Raw genomic sequence first — 24,581 nt, forward strand, 5'->3', positions numbered from 1 at the left:
AAAAGAAAAAAGTAATGAGGTTTGTGTATTATGTTAAATTCTCTTTTCTTCTGCTACTTAAATGGTCTACACATTCTAAAAACACGTATCTCTATAAAAATCTAAGTAACATAACTGTCTTAAGTGATTAATTCAAAAAGGATTACACAATAGCATGATTTAAAGAGAAAAGTTTTTTTTTTCAAGTTCCAAAATGTTGCCATATAAAGATTAAAATCTCAAGGAAAAGTATTTAACAACAAAGAGCTTCCAGAAGCTGGAGTAGGCAAAATTTTAACGAGGTATCAAATTCGTCTGACAGGGACTTGCGGACAGGGCTTGCTGGAACTGTGCAGGATGCTGAATTAGCACCAACAACAACCCGAGCGCGGAGCTCATTGTTTGCACCCACCAGCCCTGGACTGAAATGATGAAACAGCAAAGCATACGTTATACAAAGTGGTTCCAAATACTTTCCCCTAGTTGAGATGCGTCTCCTAACGCTAAGCAATAACACAAGTTTCCTGCCACTTCTTTCAAGAAGCGGGATGAATGTTAACAATTGTTTCCAGCTTCTGAGAAGCAAAGATGCCTCCCCTTCCACTGCGTTTCACGTGTGCGAGAACCTGGCGGAGAAAGCGCTTTGAATTCAGAACTGCAAGGCGGGACAGACTCTAGACATTTCATCTGTCAACCTCCACAACCGCAAGGAATTCTGAACACCGGCCGGAGTAAAGGTTTGCTGGAAACAATACTCAGGGCGCACAGACTCCGAATCGGGGCCTGTGCTCTCTGCAACGCAGCAGGGGCCGAGCTTGCTTCCTCCAGGTTAGGGGCCTATCAGCAGTGCCCCAGCACCCAGGGGCAGAAGGCGCCCGCTTGGCGCTTGGGGAGGGCGCGCCGGGAGCTCCGGAGGCGAGGGAGGGCGGCGGTCACCATCCCGGTCGCGGCCATGGTCGCCGCAGCGGCGACGGAGGGGCCGCCCCGCGCCGGCCGGCCGCTCCTTTCCAAGACGCCATTTTAGCCAGGCGGAGCCACGGCCAGGGGCCCGGCCGCGGAGCCCCAGCCCCAGCCCCCGCCGCGGCCGCGGCCGCCGCGCTCCCTCTCCTGCTCTAGCCGCCGGGGGTGGGGTATCTGCGGGGGCAGGGGCCGCCCGAGGCCGCGGAAGACGCTACCTGGCGAGCCGGGCGGGACGCGCAGCTCCACCATGTCGGCCGCGCGCCGCAGGAGCCTCCCGCTGGGGCGCCGCCAGCGGACTCCCCCGCCGGCCGGGCCGGCAACCTGCGGGCGCCCGCGGGGCAGGGGCCAGCCGTGCCCTTTCCGCTCGGGGAGGTGTCCGATTCATCCCCTTCGGCGAGGGGGAGGCGCCCACAGAGGGGATCTGGAAGCTCTGATTATCTAATTGCAGCTGACACTAAACCGATCTTTCTTCCTCTTTAAATTCTTTCGACTGTCACCAACGTTTGCACTTGAGGACCAGCTGCACGGAGCACCAGGGCCCCTCTTCTGCTGTCCTGAAAGTCAGCCGGAAGAAGAAGAACGCAGTGCCCGGCCGCATGCACACAGCGGCCGCTCTTCCACACTCCGCCTTTGATGCGCATTCCTCCTTCCTTCTTGCTTTTCCTAAACAACCCTGCAATTTGGCACACCAACACTGGCGATAATATTCTAAACGAGCCCCATATGTAAACTGGCAAGTGTCCAACTTCTTAATTACTTTCCTGCCTCTATCTAAAAAAGATCTAAGTAGCAAACACCACGCTACTGCATGTGAAGCAAAGCCTCTGTTTATAAATGTTCGAAGCCGCCACCAAAACAATACATTGTTCTGCCTTCAGCACAATGAAAAAGAGGTTTGGTCTGTTTTTTTTTTTTTTTTAAGATAAAAGCTCTCAAGTGTTTGGAGCTAGAGCTATGCAGCAGACTTGCAAGAACATAGTCTGCCTAGAAAACCACATGACAAAATGACATTTTTCTGGAACCTGAGTTGTGTGACACTGCATCGATACACCACCACTTATCTTACCAGCTGCGTCTGCCAGTTGGCTAAATGAGCTCCCTTCCAAATGCATACATGAATTAAAAAATCCATTTTTTTTTTTATTTTTTTATTTTTAGGAGGCCAGGGTTTTACTTCAAGACAAATAAATACGGAACCTGGACTGGGACTGGGCGGAACCCTGTCCTCTCCGCCTCATTCTGCAGGAGCCCCCTCCACCCCTGACAACTCGTGCAAATGTCATCACTGCCAGTGAGGGAAGACCTGAGACCCAGCACTAGTTCCACCGGCTCCCAACCACAGATCCTGCTCCAGCTCCGTATGGCAAAGCACGATGTCAGTCACGGCGAGGTTAGTAACGTTCCTCCGTTTGTAAGTGATCCGGAGAGACGACAGCAGACACTTGACATTCTCAATGCACCTACCGCCAGTTCATGCCACAGAGCAAGCGATACTGCGGAGCAACAGGGTGTGGGTGGGGAAAGAGAAGTACTCCCAGCTAGAACAGCTGGGTCAGGAGGGGTGCCGGGGTGACTCAGCCGGTCAACCCTGTGACTCTTGATCTCAGCTCAGGTTTTGATCTTAGGGTTGTGAGTTCAAGCCCAGCGTGGGGCTCCATGCCAGGTATGGAGCCTACTTCAAAATAAATAAAATAAAAAGAATACCTGGGCCAGGAGATGGGACCACCTAAAATTTTTTATAAATTCTACCCACTGCCCTCCCCAGCGGCCGGACTGGTTACCTCCCCACCTGTAACAAATTGGGAGCTGCCCCTTCCCAGGCCCTCAGCAGTCTGGCAGAGTGTTCATTCTGGGGTCTTGCTGTGAAGCACCTGGGCCCAAAACACGGAAAACACTCAGTCCAAGGTCCCGCTGCTATTTCAACAGACTGTCAAGCAGGGCCGTCTGGTAAGTGAAAACCGGTGATCTCTCGTTTTCATTTTAGTTTTCCCCTGGTCACAAATAATACTAGCTCTCAACCAGTTTAGTAGCTTTAGGATCTGGAGATGGTCTGCGTCACCTCCGACAGTTCCCATGTTTGTCTCGTGTAGGGTCTTCTAGCACAGTGTTGACAGAAGCCACCGCGTGCCCAGCAGTTCGGGAGGCCGGGCCGTGCTAACCTAAGCCTGGGCAGGTGCATGTGCGTGTGTGCGCGCATTTTCCCAGGTCCCTCCAGTGCATCCTATCTCATCAATTTATCGGTTTACTCTCGCTCCAGTAAGTTTTTGTGCTACTTTATTGCTTCACTGAGTCATACAAACAGCGCCCTTCCCAGCCCACCTCCTCCTCCTGTGCCCCCGGCCACACCAAACCACCTTCACCACCCTCGCAGGCTCCTCCATCACCTGCCTTTCACAGCTAATCCAAAACTCAGCTCAGGTCGCCTCCACGGGAAAGCCTTCCTGGACCATCCCCTGTCCTCGGTCTGGGTTAAGGGGCATGTGGCCCCCCACAGTTATCTTTTAGTGGCCCCCCAGCCCTCTTCGGCATGACTATTATCCTATTATCCCTATACTTGGTAGGCATTCAATAAACATTTTGCCCAGTGACTTAATGCAGATATGCTTGAAGAGACAACACGGGGGTGCCTGGGTGCCTCAACTGGCTGGGTGACTGCCTTCAGCTCAGGTCATGATCCTGGAGGCCCGGGATCGAGTCGTGCATCGGGCTCCCTGCTCAGCAGGGAGTCTGCTTCTCCCTCTGAGCCTCCCCACTCTCGTGCTATCAAATAAATAAATAAGGTCTTTGGGGCACATGGGTGGCTCAGTGGGTTAAAGCCTCTGCCTTCGGCTCAGGTTATGATCCCAGGATCCTGGCATTGAGCTCCGCATTGGGCTCTCTGCTCAGCAGGGAGCCAGCTTCCTCCTCTCTCTCTGTCTGCCTCTCTGCCTGCTTGTGATCTCTGTCTATCAAATAAATAAAATCTTAAAAAAAAAAAAAAAAACTTAAAAAAAAAAAAAGAGAGACAACACGGTTCTGGCAGGTTAGCCTCTCCTCCGTCAGAGGTGTGCAGCTGCCGCCTAGGCATTCTGATGGAGTCACCAGAGCAAAAACAGTGCGAAAGTATTAAGCTTGTGTATCGGCTTATCAAAAACTGGCAAAAACTGGCACTGTGATGTTCCCATATGAACAAGTTTGACAGATTACTGTAAATTACAAGGTGAATCACAACAAAATTTAACAAGAGCCAGACTGATCTACTGACTTCACACCCTTTCCCAGAGCATGTGGGACCTAAAGGAAAGGAGGAGCACAGGAGTGACAGGCTGGGTCCCTCTCCGCACTCTACCACTACCTTATGTCACAGGAGAGAAAATGGATCTACGCTCGCTGGGCTAAAACGAGTATGACTTCAGTTTTCAATTCTTTTACACACATTCCTGTTTCTACACCTCCACTGTTCCCTGGTGAGTGCTTTCCGTATACGGGGTGGACCAGATTGCTTTCCCTTACTCTCGCAAACCCTGTGACAGTCTCCTGCAGAGGGAGGAGGCAGTAAGGCAGCCCAGCCCTCAGATGAGGGGAACCAGGATGCTCCTTAATTTCAGCAGGTTTGTACTACACAACTTCTCAAAGCTATGACGAAGGTGCTTCAAAGTCCACTGATTCCTTCCAGGCATATTTAACCTTCTTTACTCTTTGCCAATCAAACTAAACCTTTACGGGGTGTGTGTGTGTGTGTGGGTGTGTGTGGGTGTGTGCGCGCGCGCACATACTGAAACAGGAAGAGCTGTAACAACCCTGCTTTTTCCAGGACTCATCCCACTGTTACATGACGAGTCGGCAGGACCACATCAGGGTTCCCATCAGATGCTGTTGGTGGGGGACGTTCAGGTTCTCTTGAAATCTGTCTTGCCTTCCTAGTTCCTGTGGCGCAAAGTCTCGCTTTCCGCGCCCGGCCGTCAGAGCAGCCTCGCCTAGTCAGCGTCTTCCCTTCTGTTCCGCTCGGCCTACTTTCCATTCCGCCAGCGCCGTTTCCTTGCCACGTCACAGATACGCTAGGCGCAGTGTCATCTGTCCCAGGACATGCACGCCCCTGGTGGGCTCCCCCTTCCACTCTGTCCCAGTCACCGGGCCCCACCCCACGAAGTCCCTTCCGCACTTCCACTCTCTGGTCCTCCTGCAGGAAGATGCTCGGGCTACAGACCCATTGTCCCCTTCAGTGCGCACTGTGCAGCCTACGTTGTTTGCTGATCAACTGTAAGCGTATCAGCTCTTAATTACTTTGAAAGTACCCTATAAAGAAAGTGTCGCACTTTCCTAGGGTATGAGCAGACCAGTGGGCTGTAAGGAGCTCTGCCCTGGGGGCGGGGGGCGGGGCAGTCCTGGCTGCTACAGCACTGGTCAAACCCCCAGCTAGGACTTCACTCTCATCCAAAATCAGAGGTCTGAACCTCTCAGGACCTCTAACCGTTAAGGTCTCTGCCCTTTAATTTCTGAGTCAATCACTGAAAATGAGACTTTGGCAGCAGGAACAGGGAGGCAGGACAGGTTTCAAGAGGACCTGAATCAGTTAGAAAGGCTCGTCTGGCCATGATATCAGCAACTGCTGGGAAAGAGATGAACCTGGTATAAAATGAAGACTTTTGTTTGGGAGCCAAAAATCAATCATTTATTTTATTAAGATAATACAGATTCATTCCATTTTCTGAGATGTTTATATAGAAAATGCTGATTTAGTCTCCCCCCCCCCATATATATTTTAAACTATGATAAACTAGAAATAGCTTTCCAGAGGATATTTACAGAGGCAAATATTATAATAAAGAATATTATTTTCAATCCCCAAATTTGAAGCAATTCCTTATTTTCTACTTCTCTAAGAATGTCCTGATAATGTCTTGCACCAACAGCATTTGATGGGAACCCTGATGTGGTCCTGCCAACTCATCATGTAACAATGAGATAAGGCCTGAAAAAAACGGGGTTGTTATAGTTCTTTTCCAGTTTTTCAAAATAAGCATCTGAAATTAAAACACCAAGCTATTTAGGGATGACTGCATACTGTTTGTTGTCTGTGTTAAGATTTTCCTGAGGACCATGTTTCAGTGTAGAAAGTAACTGTGTTTGATATGGTGAAGCAGACAAGACCATATTCTTGGTCAATGATTATATTCGATAATTTCTTTTTCTTCCTTGCTTTATTTATTTTTTTAAAGATTTTACTTATTTATTTGACAGACAGATCACAGGGAGGCAGAGAGGTAGGCAGAGAGAGAGGAAGGGAAGCAGTCTCCTCGCTGAGCGGAAAGCCCGATGAGGGGCTCGATCCCAGGACCCCGGGATCATGACCTGAGCCGAAGGCAGAGGCTTTAACCCACTGAGCCACCCAGGCGCCCCCTTCTTTGCTTTTTGCTGACAACCAATGACCTACAACCCTTGTACCAGGAATTTAGCAGATCAGAGTCGAGACTATTTGAAGAAACATGGCCAAGGTGTCTAAAAATATTTGTTTCAAATATATAGCAAAGTCAGAGTTTTGAGAAATACTGCTTGCTATTAATCCTCTGGCATTATTCTCCATGTTAGAAAGCAGCACATGAAACAAAATATCAATATTTTCTTGATATTGGCAGGTTTCTTTTCGATCCCAATCTAATGTAAGAAGCCTCCTTGCTTCTCTAGTTCTAGGCCTGAGTCTCACTGCCATCAGCAAATACGGTGTCCAAGCTAGCCACCAATACTGATCGTAAAATCATTCAAAATGGAACGATTTAAGAAAATAACAGAGAACACAGCTGTTGAATACATGTATTTTGCTCCCTATCAAAACGTTCTCTAACACTTTGGTAAAGAAATTCTTTAGAGTATGAGTCCATCAGTAAGGTCAAGCCGATGGGAAGAGGGGAGGGGTTGAGGACGGCTGTCAGCAGGCCAGAAGCTGGAAAGTCAACGTAGAAGTGGTCATTTCTCTCGGGAGACAAGAGAAAGCCAGAGTCCGACTGTGGGCCAGGCGGCCAGCAAAAAGCAGGCAGATCAGAAGCCCAGCCACGCAGGGGCTGAGCAGGAGATCCGGCAGGCTTGGGTCCGTGTGTTTGAACAAGTCACAGTGACTCAGCACCCACTCCCACTCAAACGCTGTGACCTCCCCGAGAGCGCGCAGGCCCAGTCACGGGCCGACCTCGGAAACGGACAGGAAGGTTTAGCGTTCCCGCCGCAGGGCTCTACAGCAACTGCCCTGACAGATGCACATGTGCTCTTGTGCAGACCTCTAGTTTCAGGTAAGAACCAGACTTCGCTGAAGGAGCTCATGCCAGTGGAGAATAGATGAGAAACAACATACACAATGAGGAGGAAACAGAATTGAACTTTACAATTCAACTGGGGGCACCTGGGTGGCTCAGTCAGTTAAGCATCTGCCTTTGTCTCAGGTCATGATCTTGGGAGTCCTGGGATCGAGTCCCAGGACTTGGGCTCCCTGCTCAGTGGGGAGCCTACTTTTACCTCTCCTTCGGCCCCTCCCCCTGCTTATGCTCTCTCTCTAATAAATAAATAAAATCTTTAAAAAAAATCAACTGAAATGAATCTATCCACCATCTAGCTAGCTAGTTCACTCCATTAGATGCATATAATGAATATGGACCACAATATGTCTGTCTGTATCACTGGAGAGCAAAGTCGAAAACAGCATGCCACCTGTCAGATAAAAAGAACCACTCCCTCATTTATGTGTTTTTACCTGGTTGGAGCTTACTGGGGTGCTGCTGTGCTCCGGCTCCGGGGAGGGGAGGAGGGCTTACCCCTGTGGGCCCAGCCCCCTGGGTCGGGCTCACACCGGTCAGAGCCCCCGTGGGCAGCGGCTGCCCTCTCTTTAACAGCTGCTTCTGTTCTTGCTGGCGGAAGCGTGGAGGCACCTCGCGAGGCAGGTAACGGGAGGCAGCTGGCTGCTGGCTGCTGGCAGGCGCACGTTTGCCATTGCTGCTGCTGGACAGAGTGCTGGTGCAAGTGCTGGTACTGGTACCGGCAGGTTGGGGCTGGCTTGAACAGGTCTTAGTAGGTTCTGGCACTATAAGGAATGAAACAACAAGAACCCAAAACTTTAGGAACGCTCCTTAAAACCCAAAACAAACCAAAGAAAACAAAACAAAAACAAAAAACCGAGAAAGAAATGATAACACAGTGCTCTGAAAACAGAAACGGACTAAAGTCCAGAGGTTCAGGTTTGAGAGCCAGTTTTCTTAGAAACTGAGTGCAATTCTGAGCAGCGGGTTTTGGGCCGCAGTCCCCTGCTCTGTAGAATGGGTGACTCGGTGAGTCTAGAGCAGTTCGCAGAGGTTTACACTTCAGCTTGCATCAGACTTGACCCAATAAGTTCCCAAGGTGCCGGATCTGATGCTGGCAGTCCCTGAAGCACACTTTGAGAACCACGGCTCTTGGCCAGTGTTTTCTCAAATGACAGGATCTTAGATGCTCATTCACTTATACATGTATTCTATTTTAATTCTGAGGACAACACATACACAAATACGCACATGCCCCCACCCCCCCGAGCACAGCACTGGTGCTGCCGCTATCATCAGGACCAGCACACGCCCTCACACTCTCGCTGGCAAAGAATACAGACGGGCGAACTTGCGTATGATGCTCACTAACTAGAGAGCCAAACTGCCATCTGAGTGTCGCATAAACAAGAGTTCCACAGTAATTAAGCAGCAAGAGGGAGCAGCAGAGCGGAAGAGCAGGCCTGAGAGTGTTGTGTTACTACTAATAAGCACGCCAAATGCAAAGATGAGTGACCCTGCATTCACAAGGGAGCCCAGACACATGAAATGCAAAGAATTTGAGCCTCAAAAGCCGTTCTCATCTTGAATTTGAAACATGAATATCCAGGACATTACATTAACCTTTTTTTTTTTTTTTTTTTTTAAGGATTTTATTTATTTGAGAGAGAGATAGCACATGAGTGGGTGGGGGGGGCTTGTCAGAGGGAGAGAAAGAAGCAGACTCTGCTGAGCAGCAAGCCCGATGCAGGGCTCAGTCCCAGGACCCCAGGATCATGACTGAGCCAAAGGCAGATGCTTAACCAATTGAACCACCCAGGTGCCCCCCAAAGAATGATTTATTTATTTGAGGTGGCAGGGGGGCGGGAGAGAGAATCTCAGACAGACTCCACACTGAGTGTGGAGCTCAATGTGGGGCTTGATCTCACAACCCTGAGGTCACGACCCGAGCCAAAATCAAGAGCTGAATGCTCGGTCAACTGTGCCACCCAAGTGCCCCTGCCTTGTTTGGGGAAAAAAAGGTTTTTTTCTACTTAATTTGTAAATGTCTTTACACAAAATGAGTGTATCTATCTTAAAAGTGTTAAGTAACAGCGGGGCGCCTGGGTGGCTCAGCGGCTCCTGATCTCAGGGTCCTGGGATAGAGCCCCACGTCAGGCTCTCTGCTCAGCAGGAAGCTGCTTCCTCCTCTCTCTCTGCCTGCCTCTCTGCCTGCTTGTGATTAATAAATAAATAAAATCTGTGTCAAATAAATAATATAAAATAAATGCCAAATAAATACATAAGTCAAATAAATAAGTAACATCTTTATTTAAAAAAGTGTAACTAACATTATATAAGTACTTCCAGTCCCTCCTGGGGGAACACAAAATGCTACTGCTGGCCTTGACATTACCCTTTTCACATGGCCTGAGTTTCTCGTCCGCCAGCATGGGCTCTGCCATGCCCCTGTGGCCCTGTACTATCTCACAGACCGTGTCTACAAGGCCTCAGCCCACTGTTCTTCTGTCGCCCTGTCCAGCAAACCCTTAACCCTAGATGAAGCCACTGTGTATTCTCTCTACTCCTGACTCAGATCACAGACTTGTAGTCTGCCGTCACTGTGAGTTTGTGTCCCTAACACAGGACACGCTCAGTGCTTCCTGGCCATTCTACCATTTCCTGGGCCTGCTGGGTTCCACTGCTGTCAACGAGTCACTCAAAGACGTCCACTCTGGAGCCGCTAATGCCTTTATTTCCTCCTCCTCAGAAGAGGAACTATAACTTTACTTTCCAGAAGGAATAAAAGCCATTAGGCAAAACCTTCAAGTTTCTGCCCCTCCAAATACATCAGCATCAAACCGTTCTCTGAACCATGCTTGTTAACTCCGATCTGTGGTGAATGCTGTATTTTACCAGTTCTAAGACTTCCATTTCTTCATAAGTTAATCGCATTTGCATAGGATGTGTCCTACGGTCGATGACACGCCAGTCGGCTGGCAGTGTTTTCTCGTGGTGTATGAAGACGGTACAGCTCACAATCAAGGGCTTCGGGGAGGAAGTGCAAGCTGCTGCGCTCCGGGGACTCCATCTCGGGGACTGTGCGTGCCCTGGGTCTTCAGCCCGTGACACTCTCCAGAGCCGAAACAAAGGCCCAAAGCTTGAGAGTGAGGCTTCCATTATTTCTTTGTTTTATAAACACAAGCATGCAAGACAACCTAGCCACTTGGGCTTCTGTGGAGAGCGGACGTAAGCACATCTGCAACTTCTAACTTGCCGGGGGGTTGTGTGGCTGACACGCACAATCTCCACTTCCTTCAAAGACAGCAACAACTACTGCCCTCCGTGACCAGGAATCCCCCTGCAGCTACCTCCTGATTTGCTGCCGCTCCTCCTGTCGAACTTCTTAAAGGGCCTGTTGTAAGCGCCTCTCCGCCTCTCCGGCGTCCTCACCGCCCCTTTGGCTTCCTCCCGCCCTACTTTTCTAGACCCTGCCACGCCCGCGCTCTCCTCAGGGACCGCTGCTCCCCTCTTCTATCCACCCGCCGCGCCTCATCAGGTCTCATACACAGCTCTGACATGTTAATACTCCTGAAGTTGAGAGATCTTATAATTAATGGCGTATGTATCAGGTTAACTGGCAGTATTTGTTCTAAGTGGTACATGAAATGAGGCATAATTGATAATGTATCAGATTCAGTAAAACATGGGGATTCCTAGCCATTCTTTAAATTATCAGATTAAATGTCACTTCCCCTCAGCACCCCCCGCCGGCTCCCCCACCTTCCCGCCCTTCCCGCCGCCCTGCACCCACGCCGGCACTCAGCACTGCACACCGCTTTCTAGGCGGTCGTCGCCCCGTGAGGCCGCAGTGGACGTCACCATAGTGCCTGGCCCACAGTAAGCGCTCAACAAACATCCAAGGGCTTGACTTTTTCTCAAACACACATTCTGAAGTTAAAGCGAAATGCAGAAATAGCAAAATATAAAGAAAGTAACTGGAAAAGCAGAAAAAATACTAGACTGGAAAACCGAGGGCCTGACTTCCAGGCCAGCGGCCACTGATCACGTGCACGGCGCCAGTCCAGAGGTTTCCCTGCAGCTCGATCTCCTCATCGGGAAATGAAAGGCTGAGACTGCTGACTCCCGGAGGTTCCTTCCAGCTCCGAATGCCTATGATTTTCGAAGGGAAGAATAAAGGATATGGCACGTGGTTTTAGCTCTGGGACGGCTGGCCCTTCCCAGCACACCGAGTGCCTCCTACATGTTCTGCCTCTCTCTGCTCTGTTTCCTTGGCCTGGCTACAGACGTGGCACATTTTTTATGATTTACTTAGATTTGATGGTTATTCACCTTTAACTCAAAGGCACAGGAAATGAACATCCGTTCTAGCTTTCCTTTAAAAAAAAAAAGCTATAAAACCTATTATAGGTTGATTTTTTAAAATTAAAAAAAAATTTTTTAAAAGATTTTATTTATTTGACACAGAGAGAGAGAGAGAGAGATCACAAGTAGGTAGAGAGGCAGGCAGAGAGAGGGGGAAGCAGGCTCCCCGCTGACTTAGGAGCCTGAAGCGGGGCTCGATGCCAGGACCCTGAGATCATGACCTGAGCCGAAGGCAAAGGCTTAACCCACTGAACCACCCAGGCACCCCTACAGGTTGATTTTTAAACATAGAGACTTTCAAGTATATATTTTTTTCTCACATTGGCCTACAGCTAATTAAAACAGCAGAAATTCCTAAATATTTACCCCAATGAGTTGAAGATTTCTATCCACACAAACCTTCACAGGAATGTTTAGAGCAGTTTTGTTTCTAGTTGTCCAAAATGGGAAGCCACCGAGATGTCCTTCTCTAGGTGATGGGTAAAGGAACTGGTACATCCATACAATGGAGAATTACGTTTAAAAAAAAAGCGCTATCAAGACCTAACCAGAAATGAAGGAATCTCACATGCATACTGCTAAGTCAAAGAAGCCAGTATGAAAAGGCTTCATAGTCCATGATTCCTACTACAGAACACTGCGGAAAAGGCAGAACTACGGAGACAGTAAAACTCTCAGTAGCTGACAAGGGCGTGGGGTGGGGGGAGGGAGGCAGAGGCAGAGCACAGAGGGCGTTCAGGGCGGTAAACCGCTATGATACTTTAATGCAGATATAGGATACCAGCATCTGTCAAACTCCTTAGAACCGTATAACACTAAGTTAACTCGCATGTAAACAGTGGACTTCGGTTAATAATAATGTACCAATACTGGTTCATTGATTCAACAAAAGCCCCACGCCAAGGCCAAAGTTGGTAAGAGGAGAAGCTGAGGATGCGTTAGGGGTCGGGAGAGGAAGCACTGTGGGAACTCTATACTTCCTGCTCAGACTTTCCATAAACCAAAAACTGCTCTAAAAACAATGGCTATGAAGTTGGTGGGAACGCAAACTGGTGCAGCCGCTGTGGAAGAGTATGGATGTTCCTAAAAAAGATTAAAACTAGGGGCACTTGGGTAGTTCAGCCAGTTCAGCGCCAGACTCTGATTTTAGGTCATGATCTCGGGGTGGTGAGATTGAGCGCCGCGTCGGATTCTGCACTGGGCACAGAGCCTGCTTAAGATTCTCTCTCCACACCCCTTCTCCCTCTCTCTAAAATAATAAATAAATAAAGTAAAAATAGAATGACCACATGATCCAGTAATTCCACTACTGGATTTACCCAAAGAAAATGAAAGCACTGCCTTGAAAAGATAATATGAACCCTTACGTTTACTGCAGCATTATTTACAATAGCCGAGACAAGGAAGCACCCCAAGTGTTCAATGATAAATGAACAGATAAAGAAGATGTGGCACACACACCCCCACGCACCACCCCCACCAGTGTAAGAGTCAGAAAAAAACAAATACTACATGATTTCACTCTCATATGGAATTTAAGAAACAAAATAAATGGGGGGGCGCCTGGGTGGCTCAGGCCCTGATCCCAGGGTCCTGGGATCGAGCCCCGCGTTGGCTCTCTGCTCGGTGGGGAGTCTGCTTCCTCCTCTCTCTCTGCCTGCCTCTCTGCCTGCTTGTGATCTCTGTCGGTCAAATAAATAAATAAAATCTTAAAAAAAATAAAAAAGAAACAAAATAATTGAGCAAAGGGAAAAAAAAGAGATAAATAAAAAACCAGACTCTTACACACAGAACACAAACTGGAGGTTCCCGGGGGGGAAAGGGTGGGCGACGGGTGAGACAGGTAAAAGGGACTAAGTACACTTGGCATGATGAGCACCGAGTAAGGTATGGAATTGCTCAATCAGATACTGCACACCTGAAACTAACAGAACACTAATTATATACTTTACTTAAAAAAAAACCCTCCAAATCTATTAATTAAAGCAAACTTGCTGTTTCTTTCACAATAGCAACTTTCCATTACAACTTTGCAAATGGAACGGAGAGCAGGGCAGAAGTACACCTGTCTGGGAAATACCACCACTGAGCTTATTTAAAAAATAAAAATGATTTAAAAAGTGATTTAAAAATGATTTAAAAGTGATTTAAAAAATAAAAAAATAAAAAATATATGTGATTAGTATGGGGGCACCAGGGTGGCTCAGTCAGCTAAGTTCCGACTCTTGATTTTGGCTTGGGTCATGATCTTGGGGTCATGGGACTGAACCCCAAGTTGGTCTCTGCGCTCAGCGTGGAGTCTGCTTGTGATTCTTTCTTTCCCCTGCCCCTCCCCCAGCTCACACTCTCTCTAAATAAATATAATCTTTTCTTGAAAAATAAAAATAGGTGATCAGCATATCATTTCACTTTATTACACATTTTAACATATCTGGCCCAAAGGTCTTACTCAAGACCTAGCCGTTGCTTCTTAAAAGCCCAGAATATGAACGCAACTGGTTCGTGTACTACGAAGTTCAAAAGCAGCGGCTGAAACAAAAAAAGGAGGACGAGGAGGAGGAGGAGGAGCAGGGAGGACAGACTAGGGCAGAGCGTGATCACTGCGCTACAGAGTCCCACCTACCCTCACCATGAGAATCCCTCCCCTTCTGTAGTAGCTAACACTGGAGGCCAACTAGCATCAGAGTCAAGTACTGCCGTCTGTCACCCAGCCTTCTCAAAGAACGGAAATGTAGAAAACCTGCCTAAACTCAAAACCTGATGGAAACAACCAGCAAGGAAATCGCCCTGTGCCGCCCTGCTCTGCACAGACACCTGGGCCCAGGCGAGCTGACCAAGACCCACCAGCAGCCTCGTCTCCGAGAGCCAGCCTGCTGCCACTACACCACTGTTATCTTTTCAAAAAGAAGGGAGGACAAACACAGGGCTGTTTTTCTTCAAAATATTTAGAGAAAAAGGAGTCTGTGCTCCAGAAATGAAGAAGTCTCCTATAGTAAATGAATGCTATCAGTCACTGTTCTGTAGAAGTACAATAACGGAGTGTGATCAACAGGTAACCAGCTTTGGACATAAAGCACCAATGCTAAGAAATCTGAATATGGACTATTCCACTTTCCTAGTGTTATCTGCATTACACGATGCGTGGTCACGTTTAGAGCCTCATTTTAAGAGTCAAAGAATCCCAAACCAGTCTCCCCTCTGAAGGGGGAGAGCTGTGTAGGGCAGGAGTCAGAACAGGTGAACTAAAGGTTTCCCACACTTCTGAAAGGTCAGGAAAGAAAAATGAGGAATATATGACAGAGACCATACAAGGCCAGAAAAGTCTAAAACAGGTGCTATCTGGGCTTTTGTAGGAAAAGTCTGAAGGAGCGCGAAGAGCAGCCTCACTCATCAGAGCGACGAGCTGGAAGGAACCAAGAATTCTGACCCTACCGAACTGTGTCTCTGGCCTCTTTTATGAGACAGCGATAAAGCTTCTCTGGTGTCAACCGTGTTCTTCAGATCTTTGAAAACTAGCAGCTAACTCACATAATCTCCACTGATAAGTGCAGTATCTCAAAATTTGATCTGCTCATATAATATAGATAAACCAAATGGGCAGTTTCTGACCAGCCATCCACTTTCTTCAGACACAAATTTCTTGATCTCTCGCCACCCAAAGAAAGAGTGGGATATCCCAGTCATCGTGACGCAGCTCTTCTCAAATTCCCCTGCGTCTAAGGCTATGCCTCACTTAACCGAGGCTCACAGACGAGTCTATCCTACACATCACTGTTTTAACAGAGCAGAACTCAGCCAGGCTGTGGGAATTTCAGCTTGATTTTATTTAGGGACCATCAACAAGTCACTGCCTTAGAGAACACGAAGAGGGCAGCTGCGTAATAATTCGGTGTGGGGGCACTCTCCTGGACCTCTCCTCTCCCCAGGAAAACGCTCCCCTCTCCTTTCAAATAACAGTGACACCTGCTGGGGAAAAGGCAGATACGAAACCACCCTCTGAGAAACTGAGGCTTCTTCAAAATGATTTTCTGCTTTCAGTTACAATTTTCAAAGGGCCTGGTCACAACAGGGCCCACACAGCTTCTAAATTCCTACGACACGGGCCTGGGGCGCCTGGGTGGCTCAGTGGATTAAGCCTCTGCCTTCGGCTCAGGTCATGATCTCAGGGTCCTGGGATCGAGCCCCGCCCGCATTGGGTTCCCTGCTCAGCAGAGAGCCTGCTTCTCCCTCTCCAGCTCCCCTGTGCTTGTGTTCCTGCTCTCGCTGTCTCTGTCATAAATAAATAAATTCTTAAAGAAAAAAGAAAGAAAGGAAGGAAGGAAGGAAGAAAGAAACCCTGGTACCAGCTAGCTCCCTCCACGTATGACGTGGACATTGCTAGAGCCAGCCGCTGTTCTGGGCAGGGGGCAACAGAAAAGGCAGACTCCCGCCTCGGAGCCCACGTCTCAGCAGGGCAAGAAGGAAAGAACAGGCCGCACAGTGAGACACGAGCTGCAGCGGTTAGGTGCTCTGGGAAGCCGGGAAAGCAGGGCATGGTGAGTCAGGGGTCAAATCCCTATGGGCTGGCTTTCTCTGCCTCACATGCCCGGCCCCTCCCCGGTGTGTCTGTACCCTCACGTCCCCTCTCCATATTTATTCAGGTCATATTTAAGGGACACCAATTTTGTGCCAGACACTGGGTATACACCGTGGAAAACATACAATTCCCTGTCCTTGTAGTTTATTATCCAGTAAGAGATTATGATTCCAGAAATAACAACTACTTGTCGTGGTAAACATGACAGGCAGCTAGTTCCGGTGAGGAAGTGACAACGGGGCTGGAGAAGCGACAGCCAGGTGAGGGGAGTGTGCGAGCCACCTAAACTCGTGTGTGTGCGCGCGCGGGGTTTCGTGCACGGGCCCGTGAGCTCACACCCACCAACCGGCGCATTGTGGGGACGGTCCTGACCCGAGGAGCAGCTTTCCTGCTGGCGAGGAGTGTGGCTGGAGCCTGGGGCATCAAGGGAGAGCGGCTGGGCCTGAGGCGGGAGAGGCAGGCACAGGCTTTGTAAGGGTTTCCGAATCCACCTGGTGGCCAATAGCTGGGAGAGCCCCCCCCCCCCCCGCCCCGGGGGTTTCTGCTTGGCTGCAGCACACAGGGGAGTCTGGAGCCTCCGGTTTCAGGGAGTTCTCCAGGAAAGGTTCCTCTGATTACAAGTTCATGGAGAGCTGACATACTCTTTCACTGCTATTTAAACTCAACAAGCAGGTGACCTTGACCAAGAACTTGTCTGTGCAAGCTCTAGAGACAGGGGTCCTGTGTGCTTATCCCTTGTCACCTTCACAGGTCAGGGAAACCACCTGTAGCCCAGCCCACAGCACCAGCCCCCCGCCTTGCTCCACTCCACAGATCCCCAGGGGGCAACCCTTGGGATGTTAGGTTCCCATCAGGGTCCACCTTCCCTTCCTCACCAGGGACTTAACAGAGCAGGGAGCACAGGTGCCCAGTGCACCAAGACATTTCCATCTTGTTACCCAAGCCATACTACCAAGACATTCTTTCCTTTAAAAATTTATTTGGGGGGCCCTTGGGTGGCTCAGTGGACTAGGCCTCTGCCTTCAGCTCAGGTCATGGTCTCAGGGTCCTGGGATCAAGCCCCGCATCGGGCTCTCTGCTCAGCTGGGAGCCTGCTTCTCTCCCTCTTACTCTGCCTGCCTCTCTGCCTACTTGTGATCTCTCTCTCTCTCTCTCTGTCAAATAAATAAATAAAAAATCTTAAAAAAAAAAATTTATTTGGAAGGGCACCTGGGTGGCTCAGTCGGTTAAGTGTCTGCCTTTGGCTCAGGTCATGATCCCGGGGTTCTGGGATCCAGCCCTGCGTCGGGCTCCCTGATCCTCCCTCCCCCTCTGCCTGGCACTCCTCCTGTTTGTGCATGTGTGCTCTCTGTTGAATAAACATAATCTTGAAAAAAAATTATTTGGAAATATTTAAGATGTACGAAAAGGCATAAAGTTCAAATAATCAACAAACCTTCATGTACCCAATCTCCAGCTTAAGAAGAATTTCACCGATGCCACCGAAGCCCCATTTTCCCTCTGCCTGCCTGTATGCTGCTCTGAAGAGTCTCCCCAGGAGCAACGCGAGCCTTATCATTCCCGTGTGCCTCTCTAGAGATACAGTGCAGTGGCGATGGGTACGGATTTGGGGTTTAAATTTCAGCTCTGGGGGCGCCTGGGTGGCTCAGTGGGTTAAAGCCTCTGCCTTCGGCTCAGGTCATGATCCCAGCGTCCTGGGATCAAGCCCCGCATCAGGTTCTCTGCTCAGCGGGGAGCCTGCTTCCTCCTCTCTCTCTCTCTCTGCCTGCCTCTCTGCCTACTTGTGATCTGTCAAATAAATAAATAAAATCTTAAAAAAAAATAAATAAATTTCAGCTCTGGCCCTTCCTGGCTGGTGATGCTGGGTAAGTTTCTAACCTCTCGGTCACTCAGTTGTGCCATATGTAAGATGTGGGTAAGTGGGGGGTAAAACGGGGGTTAGGGTACCTTACTGAGAAGGTTCTTTGGGGAGAGAATGTTCAATACGTAAAGAACTATTCAGAACAATGTCTAGCATATACTACGTGCACTGTGTTTATTATGGTAAAGAAAAACCGTGCAAAGACACTTGTTAAGGATGGTGAGGCAGCTCCATCCGGGACCCTCACTGGGCTGATGGGTATAGGGACCAGGTGCTGGGATTTACATCAGGGGAGAGAGACTGGGCTCAACTCCCGAGCACAGCAGGGACAGGCGGGGATTTAAAACCAGGGAGCACAGGAGCGGAGCAGCAAGCAGAAAACCACTACGAGGCCACGTCAAGGGTGAGGCGGCTTCTGGCTAAACGGACCCAGCAGGATTCTGGCTGAAGGCAGGCCAGGGCGTCAGGCATCACCTGGGCCCATGGAGGATGCGGAACTGGGTCAGACATCCAGGAAGGGCAGGGGGGCGGGTCTGGTGAAACTGACTTAGCACGGTTCTTGCTAAAACCGGATCTTACAAGAAGTACAGGGACAAGCCTAGGGGATGGTCTAGGAGTCTGACTGAAGTTAGGTCAATAGTCCTGGCCAATCTTAATAATCCACCTCACTCCTCTTCCCCTCTGGGAACAATGGGAAGGACTGTAGACTAAGGAGCAAAACTCAAAGTCACGTGACATGGACTGCAATTCGCGACCTAATTGAAGAAGGGGAGCCAGCCGGCAAAGGCTGCCAGAAGCGACTGTGGCAACTTAGCACAGATATTGACAGCTGTACTCAGGACTGGAGGATTACATCTCTAGTCTGGCCCTCAACCTCCCCACTTAATTTGGGTCTCACATTCCCACCATCTGGAAAGTGTCAAACACTATATACAAAAGTTAACGAGCAGTCATCCATCCCATCGTTTTTAAAAATGTTCCAGAGCAGCAGTCAGAGTTGTCTCTCCCTGCCCCCCACCACACCAGGGGCATGATCAACAGGGGTCTGGCTCCCAGCTGCAGGGGGGCCCCAGTTGTGGAGCAGACCCCAAGCAGATGTGTGTAGCCATGTGATCTAGCAGGCAGTGACCTGGCTGCTCTCTGCTACCCCGGCTCCGGCTGTAAGCACAGTTCTGGAAATGGTGGGCGTTTCTGTGCAGGGTCCTTCCTAGTTCCCAATCACTGTCTTAGTGGCAGTGAGGGACAGTGCTGATGGCAGCTTCCTGATCACTGGGATGCAGTGGTGACACTGTGCCCTTGAAGTCAACAGTGCCAGTTGAGGCCTCCTGATTCTTTCCTAGGGAGCAGCTCTTTGGGATGACTCTGGGAGGAATCATTTCTAGAGGCCCAGCCTAGGGTGTGCCCCCTCCCTCTGGCCTCGCAATGGTTTTATAAGCACTCAATTCCCTGTCCTTAAAAAAAGCTAGACACTTCAACTGAACTCTGATTAAGAGCACAGATCCTTTTTTAGCAAGTAGTATACTCAGCTCTTTCACTCACCTAGATAGACATCATCACGGTGTGTGGTCATCACCTAGATATTCAGCAACGGTTTCCTCGTAATGACATTTACCGTAATGGGACTACCTTACACATGCGCTCCATCAGCATCTCCTGGGCTACCATAATAAGCCCAAAGCACACTGACAACTGTAGGCCTGCAATGGTGTATTTTGAAAGTAACTATAGATAAATGCCAACCTAGAGGGACACTTTAACATGTCTTATTTCTGAAATTTGCATGCATCTTACAATAGTGTAAGAATTTAATAGTTTCCTCATGAGCCCAAAGACAGATAAGTTTTTGTATAATAAAACACAGAATTTCTCTATTGTATAGATACCACACAATGACATAAGAAAAATACTGAAAAATCATTAAACCTAGCAATTTCAGAATACATACTCAAAGATTCAGAGTTTCTTAAAATTTAAAATTTATATTTACTTAAACATATATAAAAGAGAACTATTTTCCAGGGCTAAAATAATCTGTGATTCCAAGAAGATTTTCATGATTACAATCTCTTCCGCCACCTACACAGCAGGCAAGGCCACACGGCAAGAAGCTCCTTAGAGCAACAAGAGGCGAGGGGAAGACAGCCATGTGCAGGAGGGGCCATCCGCTGTGCTTACTGGCATTCCCGGTGGGGTACCAAGCGGTGGCCTTCTGTGTGTTCTGTTGACGGCTTCTGGCTGATCTGTCACCATGGCAACTTCAAGAGCTCAACTCAAAATGAGCACAAACTCATTAACCGCTAACTACATCATCTTACTGCCTGTTGCTAATGAGAGAATGCTGTTCAGAGGTATTTTCTATTCTAGTGTACTACAGTTACCTCTCTAAAAAGCATGAAATTAAATTAAGTGCTACTCTTAGTACATCAGACTGGATAATATGAATGTTAAAATAAATTTACTTTAATAATGATTACTAACAGTAAGAACCATTTTATTAGAAAATTACATTGTTTTGGTCTTTGGATTCTTCTACTCTAAAAAAATGTACTATTTATCACACAGGCAAATATTTCTAAGTTCTTTTAAGCAAGAGCTGGCAGATTCAGAAGATCAAAATAGAAACTTCTGATAACAGCGTATGTTAAAGGCAAGTAACAAACCCAGTACGGATACATATTGGCTTTTCTATCATCTTCTCCATACGGAATGTTAACCAGAAATACTCCCTGAATGAGGCAACACACTGGACAGACACGGAGGGTGAACAGAGACCCCCAGTGCACAGCTTCTCACCCTGCTCACCTCCAGGCTGACCTCGTCTCTTCCCACGCGCGACCATCCGTAATGGAACAAGCTCTTGAAACACAGCAAATGCTAAATCTCATGAAACACAGAAGTTTTAAGTGGAATCACATCTGAAATGTGTTCTCTCAGAGCATGCGTACTGCCCTGTGTGGTAGGACTGTGTGTTTTCTTCAATAAATGTACAAATCGTAGACCAGCAATAATCCTGGGATGTTTGTCCTCCAAAGCGCGGGATCCTAGAGCCTGCCACAAGAGGGAGCCCGAGTCAGACTATGCCAACATTCAGTCCGAGAGGGATGGGGAGGGGAAGGGAAATCAGCCATGTTGCAATCTGATTTTTAAAAGGAATATTCCAGGCGCGCCTGGATGGCTCAGATGGTTAAGCATCTGCCTTCGGCTCGGTCATGATCCCAGGATCCTGGGATCAAGCCCTATGTCAGGCTCCCTGCTCGGCGGGCATCTGCTTCTCCTTCTCCCTCCGCTGCTCCCCTGCTTGTGCTCTCTTGCTCTGTCAAATAAATAAAATCTTTCAAAAAGGAAAGAAAAAAAAAAGAGGAATATTCCAACTCTACATGCCCAGTGTGCGCTGGGTCCCCATCTTCCTTAGCCTCACCGACACCACTCTCCCCTTGCCGACAACTCGCCTTCTATGCCAGCTTTTTTTTTGCTTAGTTCCTGGAGAATGCCACATGGGCCAGTCAGCCTTTGCGAATGCTGTCCCCTCTGAATGTGGAAGCCCACGAGTCTTCTACTCTGCCTGGCCTAGCTGCCTTCTCCTCACCCGTCAGACCGCGTGCGATTCAGCATCACTGGGGATGCCTTGCTCACTGCAGCCTGGCTCCAGGTCTTTTGTTCTATGCTGTCATTAGACCATGTTCTTTCTCCTGCACAGTGGCCATCCCAGCCAGTGACGACACACGCGGCGTCCTGATTGAGGTTTCTGCTCATTCCCGGTAAGGCTCGAAGCTGCAAGAGTGTGCAAGAGGGTGCGGAGTGCATCCGTTGTTGTTGTTGTTTAATCTTTTTCTCCCCACAGTGACCAGTGCCAGGCAAACAGGTGTTCCGCAAGCATCTGCTGGATCAAATGTGTAACCCGGTTGGTCTCCCAAGTTCTGCTGGCTCTACCACATGACCCTTCCTGTCCGCCCTCACCGCGGAGCTGTCATCTAGAATGTGAAGTGTGCAGCGGTCTAACTGCACCGGCTGCATCCAGTTCCCTCTCCCGACTGTCTGATTCGTCTTCAATCTGGCATGTTCCATGATCTTCCTAAAATATATCTCATGATAATCTAATGAAGTCACTCTCTCACTTAAAATCTCCTGTGGCTTCCTCTGGTCCAAAAGGTCAAATCTAAAGTCCTAAGACGGACTGGATGAGCTGGTCTCCCCGCCCTCCACCCCTCCAGCTTCAACTCCCTTTTTTTGGTAGGACAGACTGTTCAGGAGTGCTCCATTCTACTGGCCTCATGGGTGGGTTAGAACGGCTGGGATAAGGCACCCCCCTTGTCTCATTTTCATGGCTAACCTGGGGACAACCGGGGATGTGGCCAACCCTAGCGTGCATTCATCTCGTTCGGAAGCAGTTTTTGCCTTTCCCCCAGTTTTCTCACTTATTTTTAAAAACAGGTCATTTTTTCTTACAGGGACATAAAACAGTGGACAGAAACATGACCAAGTGAATGTAGTTAAATCTTTTCAGGTAGAAGATGTGGGATAAATAAATCACAACCCTCAGAACACTTTAGTGCATTCATTTGCTTATATAACCAACACTCCCTACTAATGCATCTCTTTGAGAACAGGGAACTTACTTATCTCTGATAAATATCTGTTAACTGTTTAATTAATGAACTAACGTGACAACTCTAGATAGCAAAATATGACTAACAGCTCATTTATTTTTTTTTAAGATTTTATTTATTTATTTGACAGAGATCACAAGTAGGCAGAGCAACAGGCAGAGAGAGAAGGAGAACCAGACTCCCTGCTGAGCAGAGAGCCTGATGTGGGGCTCGATGACCCGAGCAGAAGGCAGAGGCTTTAACCCACTGAGCCAGCTCGTTTATTAATGCAATCTTTAGTAGGTATGTTGAAAGTGAGAGAAAATGTGATTGCCGCTAAAAGTGCGTATTTTCTGAAAGGACCGTCTTCCAAACAGCTGCGCACACGGAGAGGACGGGAACTGACGGGATACGAAGGAAGCTACGGGCAGGGATGCGTCTTTCTGCCTGACCCTAGAGTCCATGTGTATTAGAAACCAATCTGGAATAAGCAAGCGAGTAACTCAACTTTTATAAAGTAGCAAAATATTTGAATATTCGACAAAGATACACAGCAGAAAAGCACGCCAGTAACATTCCACACCATCACATTTCAGAAATGCAAATCAAAAGCACAGCGAGAGATGGCCACACACCCATCAGAGTGGCTACAAGGATCAAGACTGATTTTCCAAGTACTGGTAAGGATGTAGCACTGGGGAACCACTTTGAAAATGTTCTGCAGCTTCCTGAAGGTCAAACATCTATCCTTGGATGCAGCCATTCCACCCCCACACGTCTCCCACAGAGAAGGCAAAGCGCACATCTGCGGAAACTCGGATTCCAGAGCTCACTTAAGCTTCATTCACGAAAGCTAAACACTAGGAACAACTCCGGCGAGCGGGTCAGGTGAAAGGACAGACCGTGAAGCCCGAACAGCGGCAGCCCCGCTCGGCAGTGAGGAGGAGTGAGCTGCGGACACACATCACTCCGAGCGAGAGAAGCCCGGAGCACGCCCCTCGTGGTTCCGCTGGTCTAACCGGAATCTAGAAAAGAAAACCTCACGCAGGGACCGGGAGCCGGCGAGTGTTCGTCTTCGGACCGATGAAGCTGGGGGGCTGAGGGCTGGGTTGGCGGCGGCACAGGGAGACTTCCAGGCGTTTACCGCGTGCCAGTTTAACTCAATAAAGCGGTTTAAAAGGCAAAGCAAAAGGGACCTGGGTGGCTCAGTGGGTTAAAGCCTCTGCCTTCGGCTCAGGTCATGATCCCAGGGTCCTGAGATCAAGCCCCGCATCGGGCTCTCTGCTCAGCTGGGAGCCTGCTTCTCTCCCTCTCTCTCTGCCTGCCTCTCTGCCTATTTGTGATCTCTGTCTGTCAAATAAATAAATAAAACCTTTAAAAAAAAAAAAAAAGGCAAAGCAAAGAAAGTAGCCTGTTAAGTGACTTCTCAGAGAGCAGACTGTCGGCTTCCTTCAGAGCTGTAACTTTCTCTAAACTTGGGACTGCTTCTACATTTAACATCAGAGTTTAGTTAAGCTAAACAGAGACGTGGACTTTCACTTTATCTGAGACTTAGCAAAGGGCCATCAAGAAGATGCTGTTAAAGGGCTTGTAGCAGGAGCACTAAGCCGCCTCCCTGCCCCAGTGGATTTATACTTCCTTCCTTCTAAAATTCGATAAAGAATTTATATCTATGTACCTGCTGAGTTGTTGGGTTTTTTCCCCACAATTTTGTCTTTATAAGTTGCCTATATGTTAGGGGAAAAATACCACATCTTAATATACTTTCTTTGTTCCATGGAAAAAATATTAATGCATGTATTATATCTTCTTTCTGTCAGGGGTTTAACAGTAAAATTAAGTAGTTGTGTTAAACACAGAACAGCATGGCTAAAGAAAGCCATCGAATATTTAAAATCCTCTAAGATCCCATATCCCATAAAGATCCATCACATAACCAATCTCTTAGGAATTTCTTTCAGCCTTATTTGAAAAGATCCTAAGTTACTTCCTAA

At 48.4% G+C, this 24,581-nt stretch overlaps 1 protein-coding gene and 1 long non-coding RNA gene across 10 annotated transcripts in view; one reads left to right on the forward strand and one right to left on the reverse strand.

Annotated features, from left to right (window-relative positions):
• TNRC6C (trinucleotide repeat containing adaptor 6C) overlaps positions 1-24,581 on the reverse strand; it is a 145,537-nt gene that overhangs the window by 66,487 nt on the left and 54,469 nt on the right. For 5 of the 6 annotated variants that reach the window (XM_059379474.1, XM_059379472.1, XM_059379470.1 and 2 more), the window contains one exon: positions 7,658-7,984. In XM_059379474.1, coding sequence (XP_059235457.1) covers positions 7,658-7,984 — 327 coding nt within the window. Of the gene's footprint in view, positions 1-1,154; positions 1,246-7,657; positions 7,985-24,581 lie in introns of those variants that run through there. The other variant, XM_059379473.1, reaches the window with a different exon arrangement.
• On the forward strand, positions 284-5,439 carry LOC132003758 (uncharacterized). Of its 4 annotated transcripts, XR_009400289.1 has the most exons (6): positions 284-716; positions 1,454-2,329; positions 2,705-2,886; positions 3,030-3,195; positions 4,201-4,322; positions 4,733-5,439. It is a non-coding gene; the product is annotated as an uncharacterized LOC132003758 (long non-coding RNA). The 4 variants fall into 4 exon arrangements; XR_009400288.1 differs by having other exon boundaries at positions 4,201-5,439; XR_009400287.1 differs by lacking the exons at positions 4,201-4,322; positions 4,733-5,439 and having other exon boundaries at positions 284-807; positions 3,030-3,842.

This window comes from Mustela nigripes, chromosome 16 (assembly GCF_022355385.1).
Source record: "Mustela nigripes isolate SB6536 chromosome 16, MUSNIG.SB6536, whole genome shotgun sequence".
NCBI classification, from domain to species: Eukaryota; Metazoa; Chordata; class Mammalia; order Carnivora; family Mustelidae; genus Mustela; species Mustela nigripes.